Below are 26,049 nucleotides of genomic sequence, written 5' to 3'. Positions count from 1 at the left end.
ACTGTAATAGATTCAAAAGATCAAACTGGCACTAATGCGAAAAACTGCTTTCCACAGGTGATCTTTGAAGAATTTTCTTTATTAAATAAGTACAAACAAAGTGTTACTGCACAGAGTTGTTTCCTAATAAATACCAGTATGAAACTAATGAAGTGTTCGAGGTGTAAAGACCTCTGTTGAAACAAAAACAAACAGTATTCATATACTGAGAGCATGAGCAACAGGAACACTACTTTGCGTGTAAAACCAGTGTGTTATGTAACAAGGAGACAGTACAGTGGTGGAGGTCTTTCCTATAAGCTTGGCACTCTGGTGGTTTGATGATTAAGGAGCCCCAAACCACATATAAGCCCAAGACATCCACATCCTATTTTTAAACATGAGAGAGAGGGGGGGAGAAGAGACTTGCTCTTAGATAAACAATTTACATTTGCTTACAAGGAGGGGAGAAATACATTTATGCACTGTGGTGCACATCAAAAGGCGTAAAAGCTTTTTTGCCATCTTGGTAGTTTTCATTTTCAGAAAAAAGGAAAAAAAAACAAAAATAAACAAACCCTGAAGTTAATTTCAATTCATGTCTTCCACTGATTGAACTTTTACACTTTGATACAAAAGTTAGTTATGTGTACAATAAAGCAACACTTGCAGGATGCCTTCATGAACACAAAACCAAAAGGCAACATTTGGGACTGGTCTGCTATCTGAATTCAGTCATGAAGACTCAGCATAGTGTGTGAAGGAGATGTTCTGGTATGTATTGAGGTTTTCAGGAATGTGCGTGTCTGTATCAGTGCATCAGCTAAGGATCTGTGTGCTGGAGTGCATGGGAGTCACGCAGCATTTAAGGTAAATATGCGGTCAGTGGTTTTGGCTGGAGGGCGGCTCACCGCTAGACTCGGCTGTGGCCTCGGCCTCGTGATGCATCTGGCTAAGATGTTTGACCAGGCTCTCCAGCTGAGGGTTTCCCCCAAACTCCCTAATGAGCCGGTAGGCCTCCATCTCCAGTTCCCGCAGAGTCTGGCGGGTGTAAGCAAATGAGCCCACCTTTTCCAGGTAGTCCACGCAGTATCGTTTGATGTCCATGTTCTCCGTGCGCTGCCTCAGGATGTTCTGCACCTGAGTGCTCTCCGGACGTGACCATATGGCATGAATGGTGGGGAAGGAGAACTTGCCCTCAGTCAGGTCCTCGCAGAAACTCTTGTTCTCGCTGTACTCGCGGGAACTCAAGTTGGCGTAGTCGTCACGGATCTGGAAAAAAAGGCCCAGTGTGTCCAAGAGGGGTTTCAGGTCCTGCTTCCAGTCTGAGAAGAGCTGCATCAGACCTACAGCGAGGCCGAACAGCCCTCCTGTCTTCTGCAGCACCATGTTGCGGTACTCCTGCTCGGTGGGACAGGTGTAGGTGTCTCTCCAGTGGATGTCGAGGCCCTGACCGCGATGCAACTCAAGAAGCTGACGGGTAAACACTCGTACAGCCTCAGGGTGCTCCAGAATCAGCACCTTCTCCAACCCCAGGAAGTAGACGTAGTTGGCCGAGTTGATAACAGAAGGAACGCCATAGATGCTGTGTGCCACAGGGAAGCCTCGACGCAGCTTGGAGCTATCCTCAATGTCATCTATCAGCAGGCTGGCATTGTGTAGCATCTCAGTCACCTCAATGATCACCTGGACATAAGAACAAGTGTGTTTGTGTTAATTCATATAAAAATGTATCTGGAAGTAAAATATACTTCTTGTACAGCTGTTAATGTTTCATCTTTACAAGAGCTTCCAGTGCAGAGGAAATATTTTTAAAGAAACAAACAGTCTCTCCTCCAGCTCAAAGAGACTCCAACAGGTTGTCAGAGGCTCTGTGTAAATTATGCATTACAACTTGTATACAGCAGAGGGTGCCATGTCTACACTCTTGTCTGCACTGCTCCACACGTCAAAGTCTTCATCAGTAAACAAAACAGTTGTTGCTGAAACAAGCTAAGCAATCAGTCTGAGCATGAACAGCTCAGCAAAGATGCACTCTGGCCCAGAGCAGACTCACATTGTGACGGAGCAGCTGTCAGGAGAGCAACAGAGCTTTGACGAGTTTATAGGAAATGCATGGTTGAGCAATTAGAGGCGTCACTGCTTGGCTTGGTGCACTTTAACCTCCTCCACAGAGACAATGAGGAAGGCTGAATGCTTAACCTTAGTCATTACGATGAGTGTACTGACAAGCTTTTTAATACAATATGACCTACCAGCCTCAACATCCAGAGCACTGCTGTGGTGAGTCAAGGGCACTGTGGATATATTCTATCCTGATCTTCACCACTATGTGGCAGCACACATGTACCACATACTTGTATGCTGTGCTTGACGAACCAATGCCAAATAATAGTATTCATTTATCAGTGGAAAACCGAGCCCCACACACACACACACACACACACACACACACACACACACACACACACACGCCGTTAACCCAAAAACGGCCCACGTCGACACAACAGTCACAGTGGCCATCAGGTGTCTGCTGTCCTGAGCTGGCCTTACAGCCTGCTCGAGTACCCTGCTGATTTAAAAGACAAGTGGGGTGGCCTGGTAATGAAAGCTGTTTGTATGAGGCCTGAGAGCACAAAGAGTGACTCAGTGGGTCAGGCAGATGGCCAAGGCTAGGCCAGTTGAGCAGTTTATCAGCCAAACACAACCTTTCCTTCGGCAGGGTCCCAAACACTTGCTCACCCTGAAATCTCAGTGAGCCACATACAAAGCAGGGGACGTGGGTAAAGCTACAATAAATGCAAGCGTGAACATGAAAATTGATTATTTAGATGAAAAAACAAAAAAACAAAACACATTCTTCAGTATTTAAAAAGGTTCACTGCAAATTACAATGCACCATCAGGAGAAAAAAAAGAAAAGAAACAATGGCTCAATCAACTTGAAATTCAGATAGAACGCTTCAGATAACAGCAGCAGCCATCAAACCCGAACACAAGCACAAACAATTTTCAGGTTTTGGACTTTTAAGTGTCTCCATTCTCCAAGGAATTTAATCAGTCAGGCTGTCACTGCATAATGCTGTTTGAGCCCCGAGTGCCACTACTCCGCAAGTCTATATTGATTATCACAAGAGGTTAGTGACGCAGAAACTCAGTTTGCTAAAGCTATAATCAGTGATCTATTAAAAATGCAGAGACACATTTACAAAAAACAAGCATACCGAGTCTGACATGATGACAGGAGGTAAATGAAAACAACAAGCCAGTTATGTTCTGCCATAAAACAGTCTCACTTGGCGAGATTACAGCAGGTGATCACATTTATACCTGAAGCAGGCTGCAGCACTGGTCACTCACACCATGCCTACTGGATTGTGTCATTCACAAAAATAGCTTCATTCATCCATTTTAGTGTTTTAGTGTCCAAATGATTTATGGATTTATAGATATTCTGCCAATGTTGAAAAATCCACAGCTGTTATCTGGGATTCATTTAAAAATAAATAATCACGTTAGTATTTATGCCGAGTTCCCATATTTTGCCTTCACACGCTCTTGTTTTAATAAGAGCAAACAGAAGCGTATCATTTTTAAGCAGTGCAGTGAAGCCAGAGAAATTTCAACTATGTGGATAAGTGAGCTCTGAACTAATTAAATAACTGACTAACTACTGTGAGAGAAATCCTGTAATACAGGTTTATTACAAATAGTTATCCACATTTCTAACCTGACACCTCTTCCGGGCACACAGCGATAGTGATGTTAGTCACCATAGCAATAAATGTGAGGACGAGGTAACAAATAGTGAGCCCATAAATAGCTGCTTAAACCAACGCTGGTTAACTGGTTGGGGTCAATACGTGAAGCGAAGGTGAAGATGGTAGAAATGGTTTGTACTACAACCAGTGTCTCTGGTAATAACTAGATCAGAGTTATGAAGTTAGAAAATGTGAACCCTATACACAGAAAAAAAATTAAGTTTTAATGTTGTATTTTTAGCTATTATGTGGGTCATGTCCTACATCTGTCCCCTGGCACCTCATCCCCCTTTTGCTGAACATCAATAGTGGTGGCTAGCATGAACACATACACATGAATGACTAGACCACAGCTATGGAATCCAAGTCAAAACAAAAAGTCAGAGGTAAACAGGATTTAACAGTGTGTGAACAGATTTGTTTGCTTTCACTGCCAATGCTGCTGGCTTGCTGGTATTCTGGATCTGAGGATTGAGTCAAAGCGACCTGCATAGGCTTTATAGCTACTGTTTCAAAGCAGGCCTCAACATGCTAAATTTCCCCCCCCCTTGTGTTTCACAACTGTTCTGTTAGTTAAATAAATAAATCAGTAATAACCCACTGCAGAGCAGACATGTGGCATAAGATAATTTTTTTTTAATTTATTTTATACTCATTAGTAATGGTCACTATGGGCTCAGATGTGTTTCGCATCTCCTAAATGATTTTTGGTCAAAAATGGTTAGAAACGTTTGGGAATATCAATCCATTCTCTTCCACTTATCCAATTCAGGGTTGTGGGGACCTGAAGCCAGAGGACCCGGCGAGAACCCACACAAACCCAGTAGCAATGCGAACCACAGCGCTGCCCATGTTTTAGGAGTAAAACTTTCCAAATCTCAGACTAGTTTGTCCAAATTTCCATTTAAATGCATAGCAAATTAGTTACTAGACACTCGCCTAACGTCTTCCATAGATTATTGCTGAAGAACCAGTTGACATTTGTTGTCTTTGCTGATAACGTCACATTAATGGGCTGAACAGAGAGGCAGTTCAAAGAATTACCATTTTAAGCCATTTTGAGACAGAGTCATACAAACTAATTCACCTTTATTAAAGCTAAAATACTCCCATACACGCCAAAGACTTTTTTTCTTCACTATTCTGCACAACTTACTGAGCTCAACATCTTCATATCAGTTTTCAAAACAGAGAAGTATCTGTATTTTAACCTTATTTTACCAAAATGTATGGTTTTGAAAATTTCCTGTTATAACGTTTGATACTGATGCTGCTGACTATCTAACCTGGTCCAGCTTTTACTGTGATGTGATCGTCTGCAGTTCATCCGTTCCATGTAATAATAACCTCGTCAGACATTACAAGTTCAAATGCCAGCCCGTGCATCAGAAATACTTTAAGCATGCCTTCATTATTCCAGTAGTTACATTTTTATCCACATTATATTTCATGTGAACCTGACATCTGATTCCTAGTCTTTTTTCCCCTCCCCTGTTATCCCACTCTGTCACAAAAACATAAGAAGCTCTTGGTCTGAGGTTGCGAGCACTCATGAACATGCGTTTCTAAAGTAAAAGACTGTATATAAAAAATATAGCATCAACAGTGTCAGAGAAAAGGAAAGCCATCAGCTAAAGGTCACAAGGAAAATGATGAACACGGGGAATTTCCCCAAGCCTCCACCACCTGTGCTGTGATACGCAGTACAGAAGCACATATGGGGCTTGATAAAAAATGCACTGCCAAGTGAACGAGAGAGAGTACCGCTGTCACTGCCTCCATCTATCTAAAGCCATGGTTGTTTCCATGGCGGCGGCGACGATGACTTCTTGGCAGTACACTAATGATGACGAGGAGCGCGCTCTCAATCTACATTGTGGGTTCAGCAGGAGTTTATGGAGCTTCTACACAGAGATGGAGGGAGACGCGTGGAAGAGACGGGGCTGTTATATCTGAAGTAGATTTAAACCACAACCAACTGCTGCACCGTAACAGGGAAGTATCCACTAAAGTGGAATTATCAGGAGAACGCGAGTAGATTTTCAAACAGCTTGCTTATGAATGCACGTCATATACCCTGTCAACAACATCGCAGACTCAACCAAACTCAAAACTAAGGATTCATAAAGTGTTTTCTCAGCTTTAATAAATTTGACCTGCATGCACTGTGAAAATAATCAAACATGTCACTGCAGGCTAAACTGTTTAGGTTATTCTTTTTGCAATCTGAGTTTATTTCAATCTGCTGTAAAAGCTGCAGTATGTGATTAAAGAGTGAGGTAAACAGTGTCTCATGGGAACCGCTGACATGACCGCACTGATGACAACTTTATTACTTTTCCCCACAAACTGTATCCGTGTACTTCTTTTTTGTTAAATAGATGCCTGAAAATGGTCATCAAAAATAAGACTGGACTCCTCTTTGGAAACTATGGGAGACTACACAGGAGACAACAGTGTGAGACCTCTGGGCTTTACTGCAGAGCTAAGATTCCTCTATTTGTGAGGGGTTTATAAAACATTCAGGACAAACAGACCTGTTGAACAGCAACTGTAATAAGACCCGACAGGCTCAGCACTTCTGCATTTTCCACCATAAAAAGGCATGCAGATTCAGAAAACACAGATTAGGTAGCTTTGTCAATGCAAACAAGAACAGTATTGAGTCAGTACAATGCTAATGCTATCAGTATAATAGGATCAATAGCCTGATCGCCCTAAGGAGACAAAGGCAAGGGCCCTGCTCAATAAAACCAATAAATCCAGAATGGCTAATCTGAAATTCATTTAACAGAGAAAAAGGGAGGAATTCAAGAAATTTCAATCTGCCTGTGGTCTGTACTTCAATGTGTCTGTAGCACTCTAATCAGGCAGCCAAGAACATGTTACAACAATCTAATGGATGAGTGGAACTGTAGGTTTTTACTCTGGAAGCTGTCCGTGACTTGAATCCACTAATCCCCGTCTCACAAAGGTGATCAGAGCACAAGAAGCTGAAAAAGAAGTAACCTATCACTGGAGATTAATGCAAGTACAGTACATCTTAAATACATAAACATTCACCAGATGCTGTCTAATACATGCTTTACACTACAATTTACTGCAACATCTGGAATATATTGTATAAAATAATCTATAGCGACTATGGCCTACCCACTTTTATAAAAAACTAAACAAAAAACCTACAAATAAGCATGACTTTCTTTAAAAGATCATCCAAGTTTTAAATGCTTTTCATCTTGAAATATCCCAATATAAACAGCAGTTGCCACATCATACTGAAACTGCTGTTAATCCACATTTGCTTTCATTTGACCATCCAGCTTCAGCGAAAATGACACAAAAGAAGACAATTGAGAAGTTCTGCAATCATTATGAAGTTTTCCTCCCAGTCTTCTAGTGAAAAGGTGATGTGATGTCCAGCATGCACACAAACTCATAAAAAGGAGTGTAAGCAGTGAAACTTGTATGAACAAATATACACTGAACTGAATTCAGTGAGTAAAGCCACAAACACGTACTATTGGGAGTAAAACATTTATCACCACATACATTTTTACAGTGTTTAGCATACCTCTAGGCATGGAGTCATCTTATTTTTCTGTTGTATTGCATTTAATGTCTTTATATAATGTAGCCAATAAAAGCAATTGTCTCACATATTTCATTTGTTCTCCTCTGCATTTCTATGTAGACCATTCCTTAGTGGAGTTTACTGGGAGCTTCTGTGGCATTCAGGGGATGGAAATCAGTGTCATAAAAATAGATTTAAAAAAAAAAAAAAATGTCTACACAACATGCCCTGATCTGACACAGCTTGGTATTGTTAGCCGCATCAAATTTAGCTTCAAGCCACAAAGCTGGATGATGAATGAACCTTGTGCCTCTAACTGGCTCAATGACCAGTCATCACAGCAACATGAGCTCTTTTTGAATCAGCCCTCTAAACGTGTAATAATGTGGGTGTCAATTTAGAGACGTACAGATGAGATAAGGAATCATGCCTTGTAGCTGTCACACCTCACACTCCTCTCTTAAAGCAGTCAGCTGGCTACATGTAATGTAAACAAGGTCACTAGCAGTTATAAAATGACAATTCATTAAAAAGGTACAGTCAGTCATTTTGAGGTTATTTTATAAAAAAAGAGAATTTACTTCTAAACGTACATCGATTGGTATGCAATTACGTAATGCAACAATTACAGCATCGCCAACACACAGAGATGCATTCCTATCAAGTTAGAATTAATCCATTAAAAAGACAGACGGGCACTGGTTTTTGGAAGTCGCCATGTTGCCCTCCCATCTTGAATACAGTAGTCGACCCAATTCCATCTCCTAAACTGAAGTCAGGGCTCTAACACACAAAAACATGCATAAACAAACTTATTTATTCCCAATATTGTTACAATTACATATCATCAGGAGATTAGCCTCCAAACTGCTGACAACGAGCCAGTTAAACAACCACAGCTGATTAAAAGCTAAAATTATGCCAGTTAATGTTAAGCTTGGCTGTCCTAAAAATCACACTTTCCCCTCTCATAAACAGTTTGATTACACTGTGTGAAAGTTTATTCACCAAGTGTCTGAGTTCAACAATGTTAGATCAGTCACATTAAAACCTCTAACAGCAGCACTTACAGAAAGAAAAGTCCTCAACAACTAATTTCAGTATCACTGTCATCGGACAGAAATGAGCTTCACTGACTCATCAATTCATATTGAACTCCTTTTACAAAGTTATAAAGCCTTCTCGAGAATAAACAGATGTGGAGGCATTGACAGCTGAGGTAAACTGACTCACTACAGCTGGCCAGAGTTGTTTGTCTTACAGCAGCCACCATCACTTGAATTGGGAGGGGTAAGAAAACAAAGTTCAGCTGAATGAAATCTGCAATCCACCAACATCTAGCAGTGAGATTTTACACAGTGTACCTTTAACCAGCAGCAGGCTGAAAAAGGAAGCCAACAAGGAAGTGATAAAACTGGAAATTCCTGTGGTGGCCACTTGAGACCAGCTTCAAAAACAGAGCCAATCCCCAAACACTCGTTAAAGATGCCCAACTTCATAGTCTACTAGGCTTTACCTTATTAAACTGGACCTCTTCATTCTGCATGCATGTTTAAGCCGATTGACTGTACATGTGTGGTACGGTTCATCACAGATGTTTGTGCTTCAGTCTTGGGGAGTGTAACTGTAGTTTATTATTAGTCTGTTACTTTGTAATAATTAGCAGATGTGTCGCTGTTGAACCATGAATTAATTTTGTTAACCAAACTATCTAGCTTTAGCTGACAACTTGGCACTACACCCTCCAGTCCAAATAAGGCAACTTCTGGCACCACAAACTAGCACAGCCATGGACAAAACTTGCACCGCAGAGTTGAAAACCAGTGTTTGAATCACAATGGCGACATACACAGTATATGCAAGTCACTGTGTTACCCAAGTGTGCATCTCTAATGCTCCAGCAACATGAACAAATATAACACACCAAAGGTAAACACAATGCAGTCAATCTTAGGAATTCATTAAAACAACTGGAGAAACAAGTGTTTAAAATGCAGAGAAACTGAACAGTTTTTAAAAGCTTTGCATAGTTCCCCCCCCCCCCCCCATCTCATTCCACTTAATCCTCAGCTGCATTAACAACCTCCTTTAATAAATCATGTGCGTTCTAAGCTCTTCTCACAAGCTTTACACTTAGGAACAACTCTGCTGATAAAATGCAAAATGGTCGCATTGCAAAATAAACTACCTGTTCTGAACGAGCACAGTTTCATTTCACCTTCCTAAATATGTCGGCAACAATTAACACCAGACAGCTCTGGCAGCAAAACGGATGATTTTTCTCACCTGCAGTTTGTCCTCGGGAACATTGAGCCAGTGGTTAAATGCTTGGGCGAGTTTTGTTCTCACTTGTTTTCCTACCGAAAGAGCAGAACAAAAAAAAAAAAAGATCAATTGTTTTATCCTAAAAGGACATGGCATCTACAGTGGTATTAGCTCACAGTACAGACTTTACAGACTTCATGTGGACAATTTTGGGGTTTACGAAAACGTATGGACCCAAGCGTTAATTATAGAGTTGCAGTTACAGAGTGTTCTCAAAGAAATGGCTTTCGCATTTAGTGTGCAATGAGGCTAAATAAACACCAGTCTCACACAGATAAAATACATTTTAACTCCACTTATACAAAACACAGTTGAAGATCTAAGTGAGGGTGAACATTTAAACCATTAGTTGATCAGCTCCCGCTGAGCTGCTACCTGACTAAAACACTAAAAAGCTGGAAACATGGGCAGGATTAACAGATATTTTTATCTTCAAAGACAACATTTAAGGCATTTTTTCCTCCTTCGTCCTATTGAACTCTGCTGTAAAGCAGTTTTCACCGAGTGCTCAAAGCCATAGTCTAAACCATTAGGAGTATAATGATATAGTCTACATCTTACAATTGAGACACTATGCCTTAAAAGGGCTCGAGTATATTCCAAATGCAGTTCTTTCAATATTAACCAACATCGCCTCAACTTAAAATAGAGACCTGGTGCCATCCTTTGTTCTATTTAAAATGTAATTTGTGAAACACAGAGCCAGGAAGGAAAAAGGGTGCAAATTCTAGCAGAGAAACAACCCTGCTAACAAATACCAGGCACATGTCCCATTTATCCAAATTAACGTCTGGTGTTAGGTCAGGCTTTTCTCTACTGACGAGAAGTGACCAATCAAAACTGAAGCAATAATGAAATCTCAAAAACAGCTGCTAGGAATGAGAATCCACGCTAAAGAAAACAGTTAAACATGTACAGAGATGTGCACAGCTTGCTCATTTCAGGGTTTCATTGTCTCGTTTCTACAGCTGTTCCATTTTATTAATATTAGAAGTCATTATTCTGTGAATTACAGCCTCATACTTGAATCAAAGAGATTACAAATACAGCAAATTGGTTTATTCTCAAATTATTGTCTAGCCAGTCTGTGGTGAACATTGAAATAAAAACCATGTAACTTCAGAGCTTAAAAAAAATACCCTCAACAAAAAGAAAGCAATATACTTCTGCCAAACTACATATTATAATGTAATGGCAAATATCAGTCAGTTATCATGGTTTTATTTCAAAGACATTATAGCAAACGCGCCAAACACCAAAATACTTTGTTAAAAGCTGAAATCTGTAAGCTATAACTTATGATTATGCTCAACTGATTATAAAACAATCCCTTTTCCAATGTATTTGAGAACCATAATTCTTTTACACTCATCCTTTTGTCAAAGTTTCCCCTCAGACACCAATAATTTAAGAAGACTGGAATCCTCAATGAACCTTTTCCCCTCATAAAATATGAAATATGGTAACATCCAAACCCATATCTGTGTATCTCGTCTATTAGTCACAGACTTGCGCACACACTCCCTTATCAGACTCCCGAAGAAGTCAGAATCATTTGCTCTCACAGTTAGCATTTGAGTGTTTTTGAGCTCATCATCTGTGAAACCCACAGTTCTTGACTGTCTGACAGATGTTTATTCCTGCAGTGAGGACATCAGGAGACAATTCCAGTTATCATAAATTGGACAACCCCCACGTTTTCAAACCTGATTACTAGAAACAAATACTGCTTGTGTGATGGTAATATGACATTCTTTAGTTTAACACCTAATATGCCAGTACTGCAGCATCATATGGTGTTTATAAAAAGACCAACATCTGCCGATCTTTATTGTGCCGACTGTGTCTGAACTAGAGGCTTTTATCATGTTCAATATCCAAGATATTGTCCTCGTGCTCTGTTCCACAAATACTAAAAGGAAGCAAGCAGCTCAGGTCAGTGTAGCTAAAGTACTCATCAGCTATATGTAAAGCCCCTTTTTCATTAGTACCTACTTGGATCGACTCGCCACAGATCACCACGACTCGACTGGTTTTCCATTACAATCCAGTATTACATAATGTGCATGGTTGTCGTCATAGCAACGCAACCAAGCGTCCCGCGACGTAATTAATATATGACACGAATGCTACAAAAAAGGTGGACGTCGACACATGAATATACCTGCTGCTGAGTCTGTGGCTTTTTGTCAGACTCGGGGATCACAGCGTTGATTTTTGTAGTCATCTCCCTCGTTGCTGGGTTTCAAAAATGGCGGTTTAATTTTCCTGAATGAGACGCTCTCGTGACTCATCGAGTGACACTACTGACCAGCCAATCGATGGCATTTTAGTACCTGCGTGGATCGCTTTGAACCCGGGGCGAGCAGGTACTAAAAAAGTACCTGGTACGAGGCACTATGACTGAATGGAAAACCCTGAAAAACATGGAGAACCGTGCCGAGTCGATTCGAGTAGGTACTAAATTAAAACCTTAAGACATTACAGCTGCTTGTTTATCTACATCTCTTTCCTGCCCCTGTGGTCACTGAGAGACAAAGAGACTCACCTGGCAGTTGCAACAAGTATTTGTATGGTTCCAGCAAGATTCGGTCAGCAGCAGCCTCCGTGCCATGGTCCATTGCTTCAACTTTATAAAATATATCTATAATGGAAAATAAAGAATACAAAAAGCAATTTATAAAAAAATAATAAATGTGGTTTTTGAGCGAATGCATGCACTGTGTCATTTGGCCTCATAACAACTTCACTAGAACAAAGAACAAACCCAAAAGAAAACCCCACTTTGGGTGCAACTTTGTTTTGAACACTGAAGTTCTGATGAATTCAAAACACCATTTCAACTATTATATACAAAAACATTCCCGTTTGGATTTGTTATTTTTATGGATTGACATGTGGGAGGAAAAAAAAAAAGAAGAAGAAAAAATGTATTTTGGCATTTTTCAAGGGCGTCTGGTATAATGGAAATGACAGTCTTCCCATTTTTAAGCGTTTAAGATCTCAACGTGTGGAATGTGAACTTTGAATTCATTAATGAACGTTATGCCTTCAAGCCCAGTCATGTCCTAAAAGTGTGAATGTCTGCATCTTCTTTCAGGGTTTTCACTATTTTTAAAGCCTTATTTATTTATTTTTACGTGCTAGAATCGTTTTGCATTAAACAGAATAGTTCTCACTAAATACGTCTAATGTACAATGATAGACTTATATGCTCTAAATGTCGACTCATTTTCTGCTGCTTCTCCTGGTCCACATTACAGGGGCAGCATTCTAGCAGAGACACACAGTGTATTCCTAAATAAGTCAGAATTTCCAAGTTCCCAGTTGAAATTTGAATCTGGAATGCCCCCCTCAACTTGGATTTTCCACTTGGATCATCAGGGCAGCCCCACAATCCCAGAGCTAACAATCGAAGATGTCTGCACTGAGCATAAACAGTAGTAAAGTCTAAGACATTCATGGCTCCATCCATGAATGTTTTGCAGCAGGTTTTTAAGGGGAAAAAAATATTATAAGAGTAACGTCACTCCCAAGTTCTGATATCCAAGTTACGAAATATCTGGAATGTGGAATAACTAGCCATCCGCGTCAGCCCTTCTAGGGGTATACCAAGACATTATCAAACTAGTAGAGAGATCTCTCCAGTGTATCCTGGTCTACTCCGGGTGTCCTCCTGGTGAAACCTGCCTGAAACACTACACCTAAGGTGTGTCAAGTAGTGCTGGGCGATATGACGATATATATCGTGCGGACGATAGAAAGGTGTCTATCGTGCCATTTGTCTTCTATCGTTTCTAACCCTAATTTTATAAATTATTACATAAAATATATCATTAACCCTTTACAACCGGTCGGAGTAGGCACACTCCGTTTTCCCTAACTATTTTTAAATCCCTGTAGAACTGGAACCATGTAAGGTAGCGCAATAATTATTATTATTTTTTTTTTTTGCATATGAAACCGTAGGAGTTGTACTTACATCTTATTCCATTAGCTTGCCCTAGGTCACGGTTTCCTTCCACATATAGCTTTGCAAAGATTGCATAAAAAGCGCTTGCAGCAACAAAAACATAATATTCCAGACTTGCAGCAACAAAAACATAATATTCCAGAAACAGGCTTTGCTGATCCGATCAGCTGTTCATAACACTTCCTACTTGGAATATAAGTCAGCGGGAACTATCGCATGTCCGCCATTACCTGTCCGAAACCGGAAGTGACGTCATTTTCGCGGAAAATGTAGTTTTTTAGCTTCAAAGCCTATGTTGGTGTTTTTAAAAGTCATGTTTGACTTTATGCTTTTCTGTATCGTTTCTGGGATGCTTAGAAGTCTAATTACACTGTTGGAAATAGTTTATTTTGATGCACATGCTGTGTTCTTGCAAATTTGCATTTATTTATTTTCATTTTTCCTGTAGTATATAAAAATTAGTGTATCTCAAAAATAAAACTATGAAGACACTCAAAATAAATTTCTCGTGGTTGGAAACTATTTTGTGCAACTTTTTTGTATTTACAGTTTTGAGGGATAAGCCTCTTAAATTTCTCTAACTAGAAATATATGTAAAAAACAAAACAAAAACGATTTTCAATTTTTTTGTAGTTTATTGCACTTTTTTGCAATTTATGTAGTTACTATGGACTTAATGCATACATATTATTAAAATTTGGGCTATAATGGTTGTGTTGATGTATAGCAACTTGAAATACTCCCGCAAGTGGCACTACAGCATGTAAAATGTAAAGATAAGCTCTGGCGGACTTGGTTCTATGGTAGGTCTTAAAGGGTTAAATAGCCTGTGGCAAATATATTAGTGTGGTCTTCTCACTATACATACTCTTAACTTTATGCAAGAGAAAATAAAGTATAAAAAAAATGATATTTTTTGCAAAGAAACTCCGTCTTGTGGTTTTGCGACATGGTGCTGCTTTACGTGCACCCGGATTTGCGACATGCTTTACGGTAACTCAAAACAAAGACTGCACCCTCTCCACTCGCTGTTTACAGACTGCATACTTTCCAGATGACCACAGGTCAGGTGGTATATCGTGATATATATCGTTATCGTGATATAAAAGAATTCATATCGTGATAAATATTTTTTCCATATCGCCCAGCACTAGTGTCAAGGAAGCATCCTAGTCAAGTGCCCAAAACACCGGAATTGCCTGAAAAGCTCATTTAAGCTGCTTGCATTTACAATTTCATTCTTTTGGTCACTAGCCACAGCTCATGACCATAGCTGGGGACAGGAACAGAGACTGTCTGGTAAACTGACAGTTTAACTTTAATGCTCAGGACTCTTGTCACTACGACCAACTGGTACCACAAGCACCACACTGCAGATGATGCTCAAATATGATCTTCTGCTCCCTTCATCCCTCACTACTAGATACTACATCAGGGGTGTGGGATCTCCAGGCCTCAAGGGCAGGTGTCCTCCAGGTTTTAGATGTGTCCTTGATCCAACACAGCTGATTCAAATGGCTAATTTACCTCCTCAAAATGTTCTGACGTTCTCCAGAGGCCTGGTAATGAACTAATCGCTTGATTCAGATGTGTTGACCCAGGGTGAGATCTAAAACCTGCAGGACACTGGCCCTTGAGGCCTGGAGGTCCCCACCCCTGTACTACATACTTTAACTACTCCACTTGGGGCAGCAACTCACTCCCGGGGTGATCTGGTAACACTTGCTCTTGCTTTAAAATTTTACTCACCAGAAGAAAACACCAAAAGTTGCTCTTCAGATTTAGTTTTAATTCTAACAAATGCTAAAAAGGAACATTTTAAATGCAGACATTAACTAAAAGCACATTACCTCACATCACAACAGAAAACAGTTAAATTTGATCGATGAATGACCCTAAAGTAATATGGTGGAATTAATGTTGACACTACTGAGCTCTAGAAAACAAAGATTTGGCACACCTAATACGAGAGTAAAAAGAAATTAAGTATACTATTAGTGAGGTTACTTGTATCTGTCATTTGTCACCGTCAAACTTCGACCAAGCTCTTAAATAACAGATTGGGCAACAAGTTTTCTGAAGACAGAATCTTTGTACAGGAAACAGAGTGCTGACATGACAAGAAGAATGTGAGACTCAAGGCCATTTAAGTGTAGCTGCAATCAGACACATAGCACATTTTACTCATAGAACAAAGTGTAACTATGGGTTACACTTTGACCTGTTTACGCAGAACTGGGCAACAGAACTATAAGTTCCCCTTGTAGTGGTGACAAAACTGTCACATGAGCCACTGGATAACTTAAAACAACTACTTCACCCGTGAGGCACTCAAAACTCCCAAAGATTGGCTTAATTTAAAAAAAAAAGAAAAAAAAAAAAGGGTGCGGCTGTTTTGGATTTGTGACTACAGATCAGAAAAGTCTGTGATACAGAGACCAAAAATAATACTATGGAACTATATTTGATCAGATGTTTGATGTGTGTACATACTGCAAAACTAATGATACGTACATTAGTTTTGCACTAGTTTTGCAGTATTTTTTGTCGTTTTGAACTTTTATGCACCGAAAGGTTAACTGAATTCATCGCAATTTAGGAAGTTTGCCTCGTTTACGCCACTTTCAGCCACATTTTAACCAGCGTACAGCTGCATTTTTCTTCACGCTCACACTGAAAAACTACGAAACATTTCTGCACTATGTTTTCGCGTCTTGCTGGCTCCCTTTAAATTAAGAACATATACAGTAGTGATTAATTTGAAATGAAACATGCTCAGCAGAGCAGAAAACACCACTTTTAAAATACAATGCTACCGCGGAATCTTAACACATACCGAAACTTTAACTCCACCCACCTTGGCAGACTCAGTCCGCTAACTAGCCGGTGCTGAATTCCGGTTAGCCACACTGCTACTGGGCTAGCGTTAGCAGGCTAACACAATGGTGTATCACCATTCAGTATGTCTTTCTTTCTCGAGATAAAACCATCCACTTCCACGCTGGTCGAGTAAGGCACAAAATATAACTGTTACACCCAGACCTTCATATCATTTTAAGCCGGTGTGCTGTCGGCTACTTCATCTGGTGCTATGCTAAGCTAGCGCCGTAACAGTAGAGCACGCTACAAGCCTTTCACTTCTCCAGCTAGTGTTGATGAGCTACATATATATGTTTCGTCTGCGTTACAGAGCAGGCGCGAAGTAGCTGGGCAATGTCAGATAGGTGCAGCGCATTAATCTCCGTTGCATTTATATCTCTACATTGCCCGGTACAATATCCCTTAGATGTAAGTTACCAAGAAAAACCTTACTTCGACTGTCGGGCTACTCTGTCGTACATATCTAACACACCAGTACTCTAAGACTGGGTGTTGTAGTTTTTCAACATTTTTTGTCTTGGTATTCTCCGGTATTGTGTCAACAACCACCCAGTAGGGTACATCGGACACTTTACCATGAATATTTTTTCTCCACGGTTGACCAATCGTGTGTTACTAAGGCGTTTTCTTTGTCGCTGCCATCCAATTGGAGGGGTTTATTTTTGAAAAGGCGGGATTAATATACCCGTCAATCATTCTCAGGAGGAGGGGGAAGGATCGCAGAAAGAGCTAGGCTAGAGGAGCTACTCAACAAGGCAAACAGCAGCTCTGCGAAAACGACTTTTACCCATCCGCATCCAACATCAATCGGTGGCCAACGGACGACGTTTAAATCTGTCGTATTTTTCTCATAAATGTTCCTATGGATTACTAATCCACTTTCGTCGAAAACCAGAGGTGTTTTTCAACTTGACAGCATAGGTAAGCCTGCTTTTGTTCGGCAGAGCCGTCGCTATTTAGAACATTTTACTAGCTTGCTTCCCTGCTGCTATCAAGCCAACCTTGACGTTAGCTAACTTGTTAACTAATGCTGTGTTGTGTTTAGGGAGGGTGGTTTAGAGGAATGAATGAATTTGGCGACAGGGCAGTAGAAACCTGCAGATTAAAAAAAAAAGAAAAGGAAAAAAACTTGTTCAGTTCGATAACAAAGTTAAGCCGTAGCCAGCCAAATTAGGCGGATGAGCGCAGTGAAAGGTTATGCTACTCCGTGGCTGAATAGTTTCAAGTGTGCTGGACAGGCTCCGGAGTGTTGTGTTGTTGAGCGGAGGAATCCTCGGGGAGGCTGTCGTCGAGTAGCGCCTGTCACGGTGCTTGCGAATAGCCATTTAAACAAAAAAAGTGTTATTACCCGAAACAATCGGTGAGTTTTTATTAGCGTGACGAGATCTGTCGAGCAGCGGGCGGACGATGTAGTTAAACGGAGGTAAAATGCATTGTCAGGCTTTCCTTTTGTGCCACCAGTAACGTCTGGCTCCTCACGACTGACTTGTCCAATGTAGGTTGGAGCTACCGTGTATCAAGGAACTCGCCCATTTGATCAGTTGTGGGGATAAAAATCAGCTCAAAGGTTATCCATATTTCCCCTCCTACTGCTAGTGATGACTTGTTATTCTCAGTGTGGTGGGTGCTTGACTAGTATTTTTTGTGATTATTATTATGTTACATATGTTAAGTAACAAACTGCTTGGACGTGAATCACTAGTGGAGAGGTTTAAATGAGCTCGACGCTCTAGTTAATCACCGTAGCAGCTTTTAGGACAGGAGAAAAGACTACCGAGTATCGAAGCTTGTACGAGTGTGTTAACGTTGTTGGGAATGGTGCTAGCGGTGGTGGTCAGTCCACTCACTCGCATCGGCTCGGTCTAGCAAATTGTCTGGGGCGGATGACATTGTATCCTCCGTGAACTAAACCAAGGGAGGACTGCGACCTTGGCTTGTGTTACAACAATAAAATTGTGTGTTGGTGGTGGTGATTGTGGGGGGGGATTAACGCGATGTTGCTGCGTTGCAAGTCTTCTTCGAGCTTGACCTTGTTGCGAACCGTTTCGTCGACTTGTTTCTTTGTCAGGAGCAAATCTCCACTCATCGCTGTTCCGTGAACGTTCAGCGAAATGCCACAGTAGAGCATTCCGTTCAGAAAGTGACTTCCAATCGGTCTGCACGGCCGAGCTTCACTTTTTTTCGTTTTTCGGGGGGGCTCAACTTGACGTGTTTTGTACTACCAGGGCGGTGATATGACATATCTGTAAAGGTTTTTGGGGTCTGGCTGCTGTGTTATTATCTCGCTCCCTCTCTCTACATTTATATATATTTATTTTATTTATTTATTTATTGCTGTCGAGCGCACTCTCCGCAGAGAGCAGTGCACCGACACCGAGGGAGAGAGAGAAGCGAAAACGAAAATGGATGGTCTCCGTGCAGTTTTCCTGTAACAAAAAACACAGCGATATCCCGGTCTCCGATGAGAGAAATGGCCGTGACACGGGCAGGTGAATTGCGACCGCGGTTCCCTGGATTTTCCCAGTGTTTGCCTGCTCAACTGTTCTCCTTTTCTAGCTTACTGTCAGCTACAGAAATGGCGTCATCCTCTGCTGTAGCGTTGGTATAGTCAGTGCAGTGCAGACAGCAGGCACACCACGCTGCCGTGTACTCGGAGAAACGAGCGCCGTGCGGCTGTTAACACTGTCCATCACTCCATTAAACAGCTACAATATGATCCATCTGTGCACACAGACAGACACACACACACAGAGGAAGCCTTTGCTTCGAGTAGCGACTAGTTACTTTGTTTGTGCTCGCCGTTCTTAGTCACAAGCCAAGTCTGGCTGACTAGCGCTGACTGACTGACTTACAACAGTGTGCGCTGGGCATTACATAAACGGCTTTAAAGGCTCTGCGAATGAGCGATCAGCCTGCCACGGTGTACTTTGCAACACATATTATTGGGCTGGAAAGCTCCCGTACACACACCCTTGTCTGTCTCTTTCTCGAGCAGATGTGTTGCAGGATGTAAAGAAAAGAAAGATGTCTCGTGTGCAGTCGTCGATGTTTTTTTCCCCAAGCCTTTTAAAGTGAGCATCTACCGCCCAGCTTTTTCTTCATTGCATCCAGCAGTGTAGCAGAAGAAGTGATGTCATCATAACATAATCGTGTCTTGTTGTGACAGACACAAGTTGGCACTCTCTGAAATTTCTAACAGCTTCTCCTACCTTTTTTTTCCAGCTTGGGATCCGTTAAACTGGTCACCTAGAGGACTCATAGAGAGATGAAGGTATGTTCATTCATTTTTTTTTTATCTTGCATGTGCTCAGCAGCACGGGGAAGCTCCCATTAGCTCTACTACTTCTGCAGCTCAGTTTCATTCAGCTCTTATGTAAACACGACTTAACCAGAGGAATTAAACTGTTGGATCTTCCTATTAAATGTAAATGTAAACACAGTGTCCTGGATAAAGGCCAGACTAATACAATTGTTTGATGTCCCCGATGTTGAGTTTCTAGTGTCTTCAGCTTGCTTTGCAAATGCAAATTGAGAATTGTAATATTAATGTTGTGCTTTGTTATGTGTTGGCATTGAATTATAAGACCAGAGGGCATGGATGTGAAGTGATGTATGTGTATGTGGCTCTAAATTTATACCAAAGGTGTGGCTTGTGAACTTCATGATGAGATTTAAGAAAAACTTGGTCATGACATTGTTTTCTTCAGCCTTATTTAGCCTGAAAAAGACACAGCTGTCTCTCTCAGTGATTTGAGCTATTTATTCTCGTGTTATAGCTGCAGTTATGACTGCAGGCAGTGTCTTAACTTATCATTTGCTGCCACGTGAGCCATTATTCTGCCTCGTAACCTGCAGAGCAATTAGTATAACGCACATGAGTTTTTTGTTTTTGTTTGTTTTAGTTTTTTGGCTCATGTAAGTTAACAGTGATGTGTGAGGAACATAAACGAAGTAGAACAAGAAGTTGCCAGCCTTTGTGATCAGAGAGTTGATAGTGGCCACATTACAAGCAGCTCTGGTAATGATTTGCTACTTTGTTATGCTTATTGTGGTTAATCAGACTAAACCGCCACCCACTAATAAACATGTCACCTTCAGCCAAATTATCCAGTTATTAAAGTGCAAGCAGAAAGAGCAGGGGGATACAAAGATAGATGCCACTTTGATATGTTTGTCTACATCCAAACTCTTTCTGTTGGTTGTCCTAGTGGTAACGCTGACTTAAGCTACTAGGTGGTCTGCGATTATATAATGACCTATTTGTGTGGCAGAAAGCGAGAGGAGTTTTGATTGCCGATACTGGAAATGCACTTCAATAAGCCGAGATGCACACTGAGGAAAAACGTGGCTTTAGCAGATACCGCCCTGACTCGCATGTTAGGCTGGCCTTTTGCTGCTTAATTTCCCCGACGTCTCTTTGAATAAAGCTAAACATATAAAAACTCACGAAACATGGTGCTATTAGTAACCGTGACCATTTTGCAGTTATTGTTGTTTCCACTTGGGCTGCAGTAGGCCTCTAGTAGATGATTATTATGCTTAAATGTTCACATCCACGCGTCAGCTGAAAGCAGTGATGTTCCCACACTGACATTTTCTTTTTAATGTTGTAGCATTTGTTGTTTTCACAGCGCTCTGAGTTTGTGTGGCTCTATTGATGCTAGAGGAGTGCTCACTCATTTTACCGCTGTGTGTATGAGCATCTGCTCAATGCCTAAACTGTAAATTGCTCTGTAAGTAGGACAACTTTTCATTATGTTCACTTAGCGTTATATGTCACTTAGGCTCATGGTCTGCAGGCTTTCTTCACCAGCTGCGCGCACACACACACACACTGCTGTAATACAGTGTGTAAGATGAAATGCTGTAAACATTAGACCCATTATAAGAAGTTAGAAGCGTTGGATGTTTGTTTAAATCCTTAATAAATTTGTTATAAAAGAAGTGGAATACATTAAGCTTCTGCTTTTATGTAGTAGTATCAATACCAGCGGACCACTCTAAGTTCAACCACAGTCAGTAATATTAAGGACATTCGTCGCTTTTGTTAATAACAACAAAAGGGTTTGATTGTGTGTGAGTGTAAATGTGTAAAGCTTAAACTCACACAACAGTGAAAACGTTGATTTTCTATATATTCTTTATGACAAAATAATACTACAGGAAAAGTACTTTTCTGACTTTATTTTCGTCACAGTTTGATCTTATAAAGAGGAAGTTTTCCATATTTTTCAAAACAACTTTGTCAGTGTTTTTATTACATGGTCATAAAACTGGAAAATCAATAATAATAAAAAAAGCATGGCTTGCAAACTGGAGGTGCTGGGTGTGTAAGAATGAGGCAGGGGAGGTCTGATGAAAGATGTTTTTGAGTTACACTATAGGAATATCAGGAGAGCTCGGCTTCCGCCATCTTAAGTTTGACCATCCCCTTTTAAATCTGTCATTTATAAACTTGAACTGCAGTTCTAGTCCAGAGTTGCTCTGTTGTGTCAAAGCAGTGAGTATGCAGACTTTGCTGTTACAGTGAAATTAGTTATTTCTGTGGCTGTAAACTGTATGCAGTGCAGTCATTTGGTTCTTATTTTTGCATTTGAGAAGATGAACTCAGGAGGTCAGGTACAGTAGGTTGTCTAATGTGCTTTGAACAGGCAAAAGTACACCTCATGATCACATTTAAAAGCTATGGTTCACTTTTGGTTAGTATTACATAGATCTGGATACAAACAATATAATCATTCTTTGTAAAAAATACAGTAGTTACATTTTTATATGTTTAAAAAATGCATAAAGTAAAAGTAAAGTCAGCCTGTTCACTCATGATTTTTAGCTGTACTTAAATTTCAACGTTGTATTTTTAAGTGACATTCACTTAACTGTTTATATTACTTCATTTGGGTCCTGGTCTCGGTAGCAACACTTAAAAAAATAATAGCACAAGTAGCTGTGAATGTAACCAATTATACTGATTATCCCTTTTTACATTTACACTCACGTAGATTGATTTGTAACTCAATATCGGTGTAACTTTCATTCAACATTGCTGGAAGATTTTCAGTTAATACTTTGTGAGGCGTACTTTTGCTAGTATGTAGACAAGTTTATTCATAGAGCTGTAAACTGTACAGTTTTAGTCGAGAAGAAAAGTTTTCCAGTCTGTTAATCTGATGTTGAATTGTACCTGTTGATCAGTGTTTTATCATCAAGGGTCTGTCCATATGCTTTATTAGAAAAAGGGTGTCTGATAAAGACTTATTTAATTTTTTTAAAAAAAATATTAAAAAAAAAAAAAAACTAAATTCAAAAGCACTGAAATTCTCGAAGTAGATTAAACTGCTGCTGATCGCACAGGAAGCGTGAATATGGTGAATGCCCTAAATGTGGGGGAGTGTGTGCGTAAACAAAAAGTATTAAGATTGCAATTTTTTTTCTAGTTCAGAGCTGCCATGGCATTGCCAAGGCAACTCCTGCTGAAGCACCAGTCACTGGAATTGTGGCGACTCTGGTTTGGACAAAGAGGTGATTCACAGCAGGATTATTGTACGTGTGAGCTAGGCTGGGAGGGAGCTTAATTCTTTCCTGCGTGCCTCTTGCATGTTCCTTTGTTTGGCCTGTGAGCACCACAGTACAGTATACTGGGTGTAAAACTATTGTTTATAATATTTCAGATATGCTACAGTCATTAAAGCATTGTAATTCTCTTGGATAAATATAATAGATTTTTTATGTGCCAGTAATCTTAATAGACTGAGACATTTGTGTTTTATGTCATCCTATACAGCAGCTCAGTGTAATACGGCTTATTTTCCCAACATTACAGTGCATTGTGTTGTAACCTAAAATAAATCAAACCACATTCAAACTAGCATGTGTGTCATTTTACATTTCACACATGCACAGTATTGATTCACAGTCCTCTGGGAAATGGCAACAGTTTCTTTATTTATTAATTTTTTTATATCTCACAAATACAAAGTGTGTGAGTTTCTGTGATGGTGTGAAGTGAAAAAAGAAAGAGACTCTGAGATCTGAACAGCAAGCAGCTTGCTATTGTTTCAATTTTAAATCTGATCTGGGTTCACATCATCAGAGTTCGGCTAATTAACAGTGGTTTTTAATATTCTGATACTGTATTTCAATGAGAACAGCTCTACATAAGTCATGTTTTAAATATATAATATATAAAAGTATGTAAGTAAATTAGAAAGTAGTGACAATATCTTTGCTAGGTTAATCAGTATTAGTGTTTCATAGTTTGAATTTGTTGTGGATTTGGAGTCTTAAAGCGTCGCCCACACGCACGCACAGCTGGCACAGGTGTTTTCACTTAAAGTGCCTAATTAGAGCTCTTCTTAGAGGAAAGTGTGGGCATCTATAAACTGTTTGATTGACAATACACTCTATTATATTTTTCAAGACCTTTCAAATGATATGAATTGTCTTAAATTCGGTTTGGATGGGACCTAAATGATTTTTAGTCACATCACTGTGAGATTTTCATCACACAGTATCTGCTCTTCTGTTCTCTCAACCACACAGTGTAGCTGCATTGTTCAAATAACAAAACAACCTGTTATTTTTATATGTGTTTAGAATGGTTACTGGTAACAGTAGGCTGCTACATTAGCTAAGTTAACAGTTGCAGCTCAACCCTAAAAGAGAATAAAAACATATTAAAATGACAAAAGCCCAGATGCTTTGACCTAAAGATGGCGATGATGAGGAGAAGGCCTTGTTAGCTACAGGAAAGACAAGAGACAAATAATGTGATTCTTGGAAATTAAGTCATGTCAGGAAAGTGTACTGTATGCCAATGATTGTTCAGGAGAATGCTCCTTGAGTTAGTATCATTAAAAATGTAAATTTAACTCGTATATCTTTTTTAATTAGATTACGCATAATAAGATAATGCAATATATTGCATTGTCAATTATAAGTTAATCACCCATATATATTTGACTGCAAGTTTAATCAGCTCAAATAATTGCAAATATCTGTGTGTAATAGTGTTTAATTTGCAACTTTTTTTTGTTATGATCTTTATTTCTTTTGTTGCAATTTGTGGCTAGCTAAGTGTTCAAAGACAGTGAGTCAAAGAGCTGAAAGACTTTAAAAAGCATTGTTATTTGTCAATTTTTTTTATTTTATTTCTCTGTTGTCTTGGCACAAAAGGGAATTACATAACAAAAACACTGGTATCATCTTTTGGCCAAATTGCTTTTTAAAAAATTAATATCAGCCCAGAATTTCACAGTTGGTGATTTTTTTTTTTTGGTGCAGAAATAATCTGTCATGCGATGTGTCTTGTTGTATTTCGAAGTTGTGTGACTGAATTTGTGCTAAAGAAGAATAAATGACACGGAGTCACTGGTGCACCCTTTTTAAATGAATAATATCTTTCTAAACTTAATACTAGCTAACCTTCTATTGTCTGGCAGTATTTGGGCATTATTTTGTTTTAAACAAATAAATCATTCATGGCTTTGTGAGAGCAAGATTAACCATGCTTCTGCTGTTATAGGCTACCTTACGCTCTCCGTGTTGGAAGTGGAAAGGAAACTTCCTGGGTCCTCTTCCTCTTTTTCATCTGCTGCAGTGTCTGCACTGATGAACTAAACGTACCTACACAGGTCTGCTGTTCAGTCTGTGCTGCACAGTATGCAGTGTGGTTGGTATAGTGCTACACTGACCCACCTTTCCATATCTCTGGGTTGCTTTTCCATGAGAAGAATCAAACTTGGAGTTGGTTTTTTTTTTAAAAAAAAGTTCATTAGTTGCCCTGATGTAGCTTTTCTGGAAATGCAAGCAATCATGGGCTGTAGAAATCTATGACAACATGTAGAATACAGCTAGATTACAAAGTTTTTCTCTAAGCACATCATTGTTGCTAACTTCTTTTTATTCAGCATAAATGAACTTGAGAATATGACAGAAAGTGGAAGCATATTCTTGAATGGGATGGCTGGACTGGCTTTAATGGTAGAGAATGATATACAGAAGACTGCATGTGTCCAGAGTCTGTGGGCTTTTAAGAAATCCCTGGAGACTTACCAGTGTCCCTATAAAGTGAGGCCCTATGTATGCATGACCTCCCCACCATACCATCAGTACTGGAGCTTTAACCTTTTGATAGCTGTAGGGTTTTTATTTTATTTTATTTTTTTACTGAGTTGTAGAATGAAAATGCTATAGTCACTAAGGCTCTCTAAGAAATGCGCCATAAGCAGCAGCTTATTTTCAACCATGGAGCCGGCTGTTAAATTTTTCATGACCCGAGTCTTTATTGAGCAGAAACTGATCTCATTCTGCTGCTGTCAGTGTCACTCCAGTCTGCTTTATTTTTGGTTAAAGCAGCGATGATTTCAAAGCTCTGTCTTAATGTACCGATATCTTTTGTTTTCCGACCAGAAGAGCTTAAACATCGAATAGGTTTTTGGATGATCAGTAATCAGTGAAGCACTCGTACTCTATCCGAGACAGAAGTACTTTATGACCAGTAACAGTGGTGCACCTTCACCTCTGGTATTTCTTTTAGATGGCTCATTGTGAAGGGAAAAA

At 39.9% G+C, this 26,049-nt stretch overlaps 2 protein-coding genes across 3 annotated transcripts in view; one reads left to right on the top strand and one right to left on the bottom strand.

Moving 5' to 3' along the window:
- Window positions 1–112: 112 nt before the first annotated feature.
- On the bottom strand, window positions 113–16,964 carry ggps1 (geranylgeranyl diphosphate synthase 1). Its single transcript, XM_063491510.1, has 4 exons — window positions 16,469–16,964; window positions 12,187–12,282; window positions 9,600–9,670; window positions 113–1,665 (listed from the first exon to the last, which is right to left on the bottom strand). Exons 2-4 carry the CDS (start codon window positions 12,257–12,259, stop codon window positions 862–864), a joined length of 948 nt encoding a protein of 315 aa, XP_063347580.1. The 5' UTR covers window positions 12,260–12,282; window positions 16,469–16,964; the 3' UTR covers window positions 113–861.
- Window positions 16,965–17,226: 262 nt separating this feature from the next.
- The window catches only part of arid4b (AT-rich interaction domain 4B), a 36,129-nt gene continuing 27,306 nt past the window's right edge, over window positions 17,227–26,049 (top strand). The window contains exons 1-2 of one of the 2 annotated variants that reach the window (XM_063492301.1): window positions 17,227–17,412; window positions 19,714–19,762. In XM_063492301.1, the coding sequence (XP_063348371.1) occupies window positions 19,757–19,762 (6 nt within the window). In that variant the 5' untranslated portion in view covers window positions 17,227–17,412; window positions 19,714–19,756. The remainder of the gene's footprint in view (window positions 17,413–19,713; window positions 19,763–26,049) is intronic. The other variant, XM_063492302.1, reaches the window with a different exon arrangement.

Source organism: Pelmatolapia mariae, linkage group LG13, assembly GCF_036321145.2.
Source record: "Pelmatolapia mariae isolate MD_Pm_ZW linkage group LG13, Pm_UMD_F_2, whole genome shotgun sequence".
NCBI lineage: Eukaryota > Metazoa > Chordata > Actinopteri > Cichliformes > Cichlidae > Pelmatolapia > Pelmatolapia mariae.
This window is presented reverse-complemented; position numbering and strand designations above follow the sequence as displayed.

What these genes read in the sequence shown, in the direction of transcription:
- ggps1 (XM_063491510.1), bottom strand. Translation starts at nt 12,259, where the DNA reads ATGGACCATGGCACGGAGGCTGCTGCTGACCGAATCTTGCTGGAACCA. An exon ending in ATACTTGTTGCAACTGCCAG is followed by an intron (nt 9,671 to 12,186) that starts GTGAGTCTCTTT and finishes CTCTTTCGGTAG; the next exon opens with GAAAACAAGTGAGAACAAAA. An exon ending in TTCCCGAGGACAAACTGCAG is followed by an intron (nt 1,666 to 9,599) that starts GTGAGAAAAATC and finishes TCTTATGTCCAG; the next exon opens with GTGATCATTGAGGTGACTGA.